Raw genomic sequence first — 10,413 nt, 5'->3', positions numbered from 1 at the left:
CTGTTCGTGCACTCAGTTGAAGGATTCCCTGTGTTTGTGTGTGTACCTGCATGCCACAGATGGGGTCCTCACACAGGTAGACTCCAGGTGACTGTCCATCCTGTAAGCTTCCAGTAGCTACTTCAGATAGTAAGTCCTTTAAGTTCTCTTCTTTTCCCCAAACCTACACACACATAAACACACACACACACAGTACACACTAATTAATAGAAGAAACTTCTTGTTTTCAGTAAAAATAATTTTCCAACTACATCTCAGACTAAATCTTACAGGAAAATCTTTATTGATATTAAAGTTAAGAATCACAAAAATCTGAGGCAAACAAACATTATAGTTGGTATCAGAAAAAAAGCTTGAAAACCGATCACGACTTATATTGACTGTCATCTGCCAAGCACAGCTCTTAATAATAGGTTTGAAACGTGTGAGTCATAATCAGAGGCTGAAGCAGAAGACCTGCCGTCTGAAAATATCATTTTCAAATGATCCTTCAATGGTGTGTGACAAAATGCTCTGTTATCCATAATATAGCATACACAAGCAATGTTAGCTCTGATGCCACTACTTGTTCTCAAGGCTATGACGCTAATTCTAAATAATGACTCTGTAGCTCTGTAGCATTAACTAGTGTTATATTATTAAAGAGCTCAACTCCCCTGCCAACGCTCAACACCTGCTGCTGAAGAAAGATCATCATGGCGTGTACATCCAACTCCAGCATCAAGTCAGTAAACATTTGTGGTCATCAAAAGTTGGCCTGCAGGTGAGGCTAAGACCAGGTGTAAACAGCTAGCTAAGCATAACCACGCTTTATTCATAACCACGCTTTATATCAGAAAACTTAACAGAAACAAAAGTCACATAGTTTTGAGTGTGATTGGAAGACATTTCTAATACTATGAGGTGCTTAATATTATGCACACATTTTAATTTCACCTTCTTCCTCAAATGTCTTCATCATGACTGGCAGATCTGTTTAACTCTGCAGGGAATGTTTCAAATGAAGGTCTCGTCTGTAACACTGACCTCGACTGCAGAGACTCGAACAGAGAAGCGTGCTCCTGTTTTTTCCTTCCTCTCGTTGATGAGCTTAAACAACCAGGAGATGGCACAGGGGATTATACCCAGAGTCTGCAGAGAGTCATCACGGCCGATCATCGTGTACGATTTACCTGAAAGAGACAGACAGAGATATGAAAGAGGGGAAGGGTGAACACCTAAAGATGGAGATATACATCATCAAAAGAGACTGCCATGAATGTGTGTGTTTGAGTGCCTGAACACGCATGTGGGCATGGAGCCTCCGAACCTGTCCCTTTGAGACACAAGATGACAGTTTCCCATTTAATCCCACACACACACACACACACACACACACACACACCTGCTCCTGCTGTCAGGAGTTGGAGATCAAACACACACCTAAACAAAGCCATATGTCATCACCAACAATCACACTGACACGAGCACTTACAGAGAATCAGAGCACATCAAAAGCCTGACTCCAGTGATGCAGGGAGGAGAAATGTGCTCAGATTTGTTCAGAGGCAGGATGGGTTGCAGGTTGTCACTCACACTGTAACTTAACATTGTTCTCCCTGAGTGGTTCCTGTAGTGACTCAATTTATTTGTCAAAGCAAAGATGCATTTCATGACTTGTAAAAAAAAAAAAAAAAAATAGAAAAATTAGGAGAAAAAGCAAACATGCTCAACCTAACAGGTCATACCTAGCATCAGGAAAAGTGAATACTACCTTAGTAGAGGTCAAATGAAACCTTTTATGGTTCTCTTAATGCACACACTGTCATGAAACCTCAAGAGGCTGTTAAAGAAATGTTAATGAGAACATTCAATCTGACAATACACTGCTTTATAACAGCTTGTTTAATGCAACACTGCTCTTTCATTTTACTGGTTAAACAGTTGATCTATTTTCATTTATTAAATAAGATGAGCTCTCTCAGTCATAATGGCTCCATGAAGTGTCACCGCAATAACAACAGAGCTCTTGAACAACACTCTCTCTGAGTGTGAGTCTCAACTTAAATGAATCATGTATGTGTGTGTGTTGCTGTATGGCTCTACAATGTTTCCTGCTAGTATGACTCGCCCAGGCGTCAAGATATGGTCATCTGTCTGACTCCTCCAACACAGTGATGAACACCACAAGCTGTAGGGCAGCATGTGTGTCCATGTCTGTGTCTTTGATGTATATTCCTGGTAATTGGTCTCATGGAGCAGAGCTGCCGATACCGTCAGAGAGATAGTGAATTATGTGAGAGAGTGTGCAATTGAGCAAGGCAGTGGTGTATCATCAGTTCAAAGACACACGCTCACACACTTATCAGCATTATTAAAAGATGATCCATCTTAGGCCAATAATGGACAACAACATCCCTCAGACATGAATGCAAACTGGAGGATTAAACTATTTTCCTTAAATTCATCCATTTATTTCAGTTTCATTTGGACTTTAATCTAATTTTTCCCAATTTAATAAAAACCTGGTTGCTCTTTGTGAAAGTGTAAGTGTGTGTACATGAGTAGACTTTCTGTGTGTCTTCAGCGTCTACAGCCGAGGGCCACAGGGCTGAAGATAAATGTGTTAAGTGTTACAGTCCCCATTTTAATTATGAAAGAGGTAATACCGTTATAATGCAGCCTCATTAAGCTCCATGTGCCCTAGGTGAGCTATATCACAAAGAATGATCTCATCTGCAGCAACAGCAGCCGCCGATTCAACTGAAAGCAGCAAGGACAGAGCGGCTCCATGGCATTACTAAAACAGTAAAACTGATTGAGAGCGCAAACTGTCTTTGATGGATTTCTCAGTCACATAAAGCACTTACGTTCTAAAGGCCAGAAGATTTTATCACACTTATCATCCCATCAAACACTGATAATCAGAGGCATGTTTGGAGGCATATTAGTTCAAGTCATGGTCATGTTACACAGGAAGAAACATGACACAGTCTGCATTTTCATCGGTCGAGATTGAAAGATGAAAACATGAAAGCATGAAGAGAAACTTTAAACTGTGCTCGACAGGCTGTCTGTGTCGACACGTTGTGGAGTGTCTTTGAGAGCAGTGGTATATATGTGCATTAGGTTGATCGCTCAAACGAGGACCTTATTAAGGGAGAAGGATAAAGGTTCTGCTCTCTGCAGAGTTATTCATTCTTCTATGTGATATGTGGGAAGCTTTAAAATGAAGCCTCATTTAAATGATTTTTTTTAGTTGAAATTGTTTCTCACTTTTATAGTTACCATCTTTCTTATTCCTAGTAAAAGCAACTATGAGGAACTTTTATCTCGCGTGGATTCTGGCGCCCCTTGTGGACAAAGCAGTTTGTCTTGTCTCTTTGTGGTGCTGTCCTGTACATGTGTAACTTTAGAAGTGTTCTCTGACAGAGAATACCATCCTGTGGTATGGTTTTCAGTGCCTTTTTATATGCCTTTTATTAGAGAATATACTTAACTGCTTAGAGAAGTGAATGGCTGTGAGACTTTTTTCACATATTGGTATAATTGTTCAACACACACACACAGACCCATTAAAAAATCATTAAAAGGTCATCCTTTTTGAAATTATTAACACACTTAATGTGCATTGTGCATCAACATAGCACCCCAAATGATTCCATATTTAATCTGATTTTGATATATTTGGTCCAAAACTATTTTATAGTCTGAAACAGCTGTTTAATTAAATATTTCCTTTTGGAATCTACCCTACCCTATCTGGAGGTAAACTTGTTGAAACTTAACAACTAATCATCTGAATGCTTTTAGATTGTTCTTTGGTCTTTTCCTAGCAATCACTGAGTTACATAAATGAGCCGAAGAGTTTTTTTTTAAAAACATGCAATTTTTTTTCACTCAATAGCCAGCCGAAGAAGACCAAAATTTTCTGACAATATTACATGTTTACCATGGAGTAAGATATGTTGTTTGCAGGTTTTAAGATCAAACTTAATTGTTCTTTGTTCAGACAGCTCCGTCCTTAACACAGGGTGGTCCCTGCTGAACTGCAGCATTTAAATTCTGTGCTCTGTCCTTTGCCTGTGGCTCAAGGGGACTTACACATTGGATGAAGATCACAAGCCAGGAAGGATAATGCTGCTTACATGTACAGGGATAAACACAACAGGGGCCGACCCAGGATTCAGGAAAAAAAACCTGTGTGTGCATGTGTGTGTGTTTGTAGTGAGTCTTTGGTTGTGTATGTGGGTTGGGATATGTGGCAGTGTGCAGCAAGAGGTCCTGACCCTTTTTAAGACAGCTTCTCTAAAAACCATCCTCAGAGGGATTAGAGAGGGAGCAAAGACGAGGGAAACACAGACAGAGCAGACTGAGGATGCTTTCAGCCTCAGCAGACACTAATCCTCTTCTTTCTCCCTCTGATAGACGAGAGCCAGAGAGACACGGCCGAGTGACACACTGTCAAACAAACGTTCAAAAGATGACTCACATGCCACACTTCCTATAATTTGCAGTCTGTGTGCATGTGTGTGAGAGTGTTACCGAGTTTGGAGTGTCCAAAGCAGAAGACACAGCCGTCTGCTCCATTCACCACCGACTGTATCACCTCAGCAACCGTCCCTGCGCACACCTCCGCCTAGCAACAGGCAGACAGATAAGAAAGAAAAGAGATGAGGAAAATGGTCACAATCAGCATAAATACCTGAAGGTAAAGATTTATTTGGGCAATCTGAGCATTGGTGAGGTTTTCTGAATGTTTCATGTGAATACATGTCTTTTTGATTGCCAACATGAGTGCACAGTAGATTCAAAAATAAGCACTCATTAGTGTCACTAATGCTGCATTCATGCTATTTCAACAGCATGGAAAGTACGAGATAGCATCCTGATATTTAAAATTGGTAGTGTTTGTGTATCACTCCAAAACAGTCTTTTTTTTAATTCAAAGAATTTAGTCCCACCTTATGATTTTCTTTTGAATCAGAAGTAACTTTTCTATTGAACATGTGTGGCTGATCACTACCTAGAGAAAATAATAGGTTACAAAAAAACAGCATTCAGCTTGTTTTATGAAGTAAGAGTTTTTAAATAAGAGTTAGAGGATAAGATCAATACCACTCATGTGTTTTTTCTAAGTTTGAATCTAGAACCAGGAGACAGTTAGCTTAGCATTAAGATCTATGAGATGCCTGAATATGTCCAGAGTCCTGTGAGCAATAGTTACAGTAACCTTCAAAATAAAACATACCTTTACCTGTTTATATATTCGTTACACAAGCAAAAAGCTAAGAGTGGTTGATATAAAGTGTTGCACGCTGGAACTATTTCCTGGCTGGATGCAGGGACATCTGGCTACTGGTGGCTGGACTTTGAACAGAGCTGGGCTAGCTGTTTTCCTATGCTTCCAAACTGCTCAAATGTCCTAAGCTAAGTGGGTGCTGACTTAACAGACATGACAGTCAAGGTGTTTTTTCATTTAACTCTCAGCTTAAAAATTGTATTTCATTATTTCCCAAAATGTCTTTTTAGTTCTTAAATATGGGATTTCATTTTGATGTAAATGCCAGAGTTAGTAACCAGTTTGTCAACACATGTAGAAGTTTTTTTAACCTGGAGAAATATTTTGGCTCGTCAAAACATTTCTGACTTGAAATACAACTGCAAGATTATCATGATGTGAATTATTCAAGCCATTTGTGTTTCTTTGCAATCGTCTTTATTTAAGCGGTACATTAAAAACAGTTGTGAAGATCAAGATCATTAGGTCAAGATCAAATGTGAGTAGCTTGTTGTTTATTACCTGTGAAGCATCTGGAGGGAACGCCGCGTCAAAGGTGAACATCTTTGGAGGCACCTGATTGGCTCCTAACCTTTTCTGGGAGGTGGTGCTTGGTGTCTGATTGGCTGAAGGATCCATGATGGTGATTTGTTTTTTCCTAGGATCAACTTTAAGGAAGGAACTGGACTCTGCTGCATTGGACTGAGACACTGGGCACACACGCACCATCACTTTCACCTGAGGGTATGACAAAGAAAAAAAGATAATCAGATACAAAAGTCACAGAGTTACTGAAAAAAAACCTTGTAACTTTACTGTTTTCACTCTGGTCAATTTCAGCCAGGCTGCCGCTAAAATCGCCATGATTTCTTTATTCACACATGTCACACATGTCCCTCCCAAGCAGGAGACTTTCCCTCGGAAGTGTATGTGATTTGTGAGTGTGTGTGTGTGTGCATGTGTGTGTGTCTGTGTGTGTGTCTGTGTGTGTGTGTGTGGGGGGGGGGGGTCTCAGGTGGAAGGACATGTCATATTAAGAACTAAGGAAAAATGCAGAAGAAAGTTCCACACTATGATGACAATTTTGCTTTTATATCAATGCAATGTGTAGTTTGACTCGTGTTGTCAGTAAAAGACAACCACATAATGTGATGGTGCTGCATCTCCCTCTAGCATACTTTCCCAACACAGTTTCATCAGATGGCTCTTCAACATGAGTCTCGTTCTGCTTGAGGTTTCTGCCTCCTAAAGGCAGTTTTTCCTCGCCACTCTAACTTTGCAAAATGTTGCCAAGAACTGAGCTCATGTTGAACAAAGATTACTGTTGGGTCTTTGTTAATAATATAACAAAGTGTAAGGTCTGGACCTGCTCTTTTTGGAAAGTATCTTGAGATAACATTTGTAAAAAATTGGTGCTATATAAATAAAGATTGATTGATTGATTGATAAATGCCATCAACCCCTGAAGTTTCCTGAATATTTCATGCAGTGTTCACACATCAGCTCAAGCCTATATCTTCACATGGAAATGTTACTCGAGGACTGTCAGGATAAAGTCTGGGTGAAAAATTCAGCCGATCGCAATCACACATATTGCTCACCCAAAAATGTTGGAAAATAGTCAGGAGTCTTGTGTATGTGTGAAAGCACTATTACAAAATAAAAACAGATACTCATCCAAAAGTTAATAAATAAATACCCATATTTAAATTGTTTATGCTACATGGCTGGCTCAAAGTGAATTCATTACATTTGTGGTTCTTTGAATCAAGACTGCAACTAACAGGTACAGAAGACAGAATTCATAGAAGCTATAACATAGTAATAGTATTGAGAAGGTGTGACATTTTTTTTCCTTTTTAAACTTTGGTGATGTATTTGAATTCACATAGAAATAACTCATCAATTTGTTCAGTTACGCGACTTGCTGCTCTGTCTAGAAAGTTTTTTCTTCTGCTCGCTCTACCGACTTAAACTTTTCCCTCTGAGTGAACCTCCCAAACTTGAATCTATGAAAAGATGGATTTTCAGAGGGATTTTTGCTGAAAGGCATGTGAACTCTTTTGCACCTTCCCCGCGACACAAGACTCCCAAAGAGTCCCAACATTCACTTTGTAAGTTTCTTTAAGGCTTACAAGAATAAGAACATGCTCTCTCTCTCACTCCCTCTGTGCACATCTTATTTACCTTAACTGCCCCCCTCTCTCCCTTTCTTCATCTACCTGTCACTCTATGGTTATCTCTTTTTCTTTCTATCCTAAATCCCTTCTTTTTCCTCTCCTCACCCTCCTCTGTACATTCAGCTCGCTGACACATATCAAAAGCCTCAAGTGCAGGATTCCTGTTCCAGCTTTTTTTCCTCTACCTTTCCTCCCACTCCTGTCACAAACTGTTAGCAGCCGCAATTTAGCGCCTGACAGCTGCTGTTGTTTTCTTTGATATTAGAGACAGAAAACGCTGCGTCATCCAATCTGACTGAGCTCCAGAACATTTTAACATGTAAACAACCATTTATTAGTTAGAGCTAATTTAAAGTCGGAAGTTTCTTTCTAGTAGTTTATTATTGCTCTCTTTCTCCTCCTCTTGCTGATCTGGCTGAATACGCATTTGTCTCTCTTTTTCTATGATCTCTCACTGACTTTGTTATTCTTTTTTTTTCAGTACGTCTGTTTTCCCCTTTCCATGTTTGGCACTTACATTTTCTGCAGCTACATGCAACATGAAGAAAGATCTACAACAGATTTCCTCCTGTGACATTTGGGAGATTGGTTTGGTTAAAGCAGATGAATGGTTCAGAGTGTCAGGTGGATGAGTTCTTTATGGATTCACTTTAAACCCCACCAAATGTCTCGCCGTCTGATCTGAAGCCACCCTGATCATCTTATATACTTCATATTTACACTGTGACATTGAATGGATTCTGAAGCGTTCATGGATAGAAGAAGTCAACAGAGTGGCCTTTTTCACATCTTGTGTGTTCTTAGCTGGCTTGCTAACGTTAGCTTTGGAGTCTACTAGCTTATAGTTGGTGTGCAACCACAGTTCTCAGGCCAGGTCTTTTGGAGAGCTTTGTACAGTCACAGAGAGAACTAGCAGCTAGATTATGAATAAATTCCTTCAATTAGTCGGTCTGTCTGTTTATTAAACCCAATGTCTTTCTTTGATTTCTAAAGAAGTAGAGTGGGATTTTCTGGCACACCTTCACCAACCAAGGTGCACGAAGAGTGGAAGGCTTGAAGAGGTCTAAAAGCTCCAGCAACACTTGTAGTATGAAGAACAACTTTATTAACTTTATAGGACTAACGGGTTTCGGCTTGTGGCCTGCATGAGGGTCACCAAGAAACTTATTGCAAACATAATTTAAACAGGGCAAATGGTTTCGTACAGACTATTTTGAAAAAAGCAGACAAACAACAGTAAATAAAAATTAATAAACACTGTTGGTGCTCTGTTGTTGCTGCTATAGCTATAATGTGAATATTTTATTATGATTAATATGGAATGAAAACTCTGATTGGCTTTCATTGTACAGCATCAGCAGATTTGTTGCTCATGTTAAAGGTTTTGATCGAGAAGTGATTGTCATCTGCACATCTGCAAGAGATAGAAATAAATAGTCATCAGCTTACTGCAGATTGGAGCCAGGATGTCATTAGCGCGAATAGCGTGTCACTGCTTTTGCTCCAGTATGCTCCCTGTTATGAACCATTACCAGGCTGTGTGAAATCTAAAGCAGTGGTACTTCATGGTATATTGGCTCAAGCTTGAAATGCTGACAGCACAAACTACGGAGATTCTTTTCGACAAGCAAGTATCAGGCTGTCAGAGGAAAAGGGCTGAACGTCTGATGAACAGCAAAGCAGCTGACAGTATATAATACACATGCTGACAGGCAGAAGAAATGCAATTTCCCATCCTTACATTCATGATGTTACGGGTTGACACAAAATGAATATAAACATGTTTAGTTTTGGCCTTTGTGAGACTAGACTGGCTCATCTGGGGGGGGGGGGGGGGGGCTCTGCATATCCTGTTTTGCACTAAATCCTTGAAAGGACACAATGTATTGACCACATCCAAACCCTGAATGCAGCATCTGTGCGTCACCTGCGTTTCTTTAATGCATGGCGGTAGAGCTTCTGAATGTTTAAGGATTTTGCAATTTGTATTTCAAAATAGGGTATCCTTTTGTCATCATGTAATCCCTAAGACACGCCAAACAACACAGCACTCCAAGGATAGAGCAGTCACATGATATAGTGAAGAAGGTGAGCTATAAACAATATCTATTTATTCGCAGACCCTTTAACTCTATAGGCATGCAATCATAAATACCACTCTAATGTAGATGCTGAAGATAAACTTTTTAGAAATCCTCATGTTTGAAGAGTACGTCAAGTGCTGGAAACACAGATCATCTATAATACTGCTATGACATCAATAATAAATGTATGTCGGAGAGGAATTTTTGGATTGCATTATTGCTGTCCCCCTCAGTACTTCCTTGATGATCTTGTCCTGTGCATGTGCATGTAGCATTCTCTGATGAAATGCAACCAGCTTTCCATTGCTGTCAATCGTATCCCTCATTGTGATTTTTTGCTGCAGAAAACTCAAACAAATGCAGCTTGCTTTAATCTCCTCGTCTGAGACCTATGATAGGGCAGTGGTACAAAGCTTTAAAACTGAATCTAGAGAAATCCCCTTTCTGCAGTGTTGGTTAGTCAAACAGTTCATTTGCTTTGTTGTTCTTGAAGCTGGAGGCCAGGGTTCGACTGTGTTCAACCTGTGGCTCCTTTTCCACATATCATTCCCCACTCTGTCTCTCTCATCCAGATTCCTGACTTTATCGACTGTCCTATCTGAATAAAGCCAAGCAAAAAAATATTTTCATTCATTTCAGACTTTTTGAGCTAAAAACTCCTCACAGGAGCATCAAGGACCTTTCTCTGAAATATGCCAAGAAATATCTGTCATAATATAATATATTTATTATTACATGAAGTGAAACAATCAGGACAAGTCAAGTTATACTGAATAAACTCACCTAGAATGATAAGTGTTTTATAAAAATGAAATGAACCCCCCCCCCCCCCCCCCCCCCCCCCCCCACACACACACACACACACACCCCCCCACACACACACACACAC

General features: G+C 39.9%; 1 protein-coding gene across 1 annotated transcript in view; it reads right to left on the bottom strand.

The window, feature by feature from the left end:
- Positions 1 to 10,413, bottom strand: part of kif26ba (kinesin family member 26Ba) — an 85,321-nt gene that overhangs the window by 23,041 nt on the left and 51,867 nt on the right. Inside the window, exons 6-9 of the mRNA XM_061041064.1 lie at positions 5,783 to 5,998; positions 4,525 to 4,618; positions 1,027 to 1,172; positions 47 to 163 (exon numbers count right to left, since the gene is read on the bottom strand). Of these exons, the coding sequence (XP_060897047.1) occupies positions 47 to 163; positions 1,027 to 1,172; positions 4,525 to 4,618; positions 5,783 to 5,998 (573 nt within the window). The remainder of the gene's footprint in view (positions 1 to 46; positions 164 to 1,026; positions 1,173 to 4,524; positions 4,619 to 5,782; positions 5,999 to 10,413) is intronic.

Source organism: Labrus mixtus, chromosome 1, assembly GCF_963584025.1.
Source record: "Labrus mixtus chromosome 1, fLabMix1.1, whole genome shotgun sequence".
NCBI classification, from domain to species: domain Eukaryota; kingdom Metazoa; phylum Chordata; class Actinopteri; order Labriformes; family Labridae; genus Labrus; species Labrus mixtus.
The sequence above is the reverse complement of the archived record's forward strand: the minus strand, read 5'-3'. Positions and strand labels throughout refer to the sequence as shown.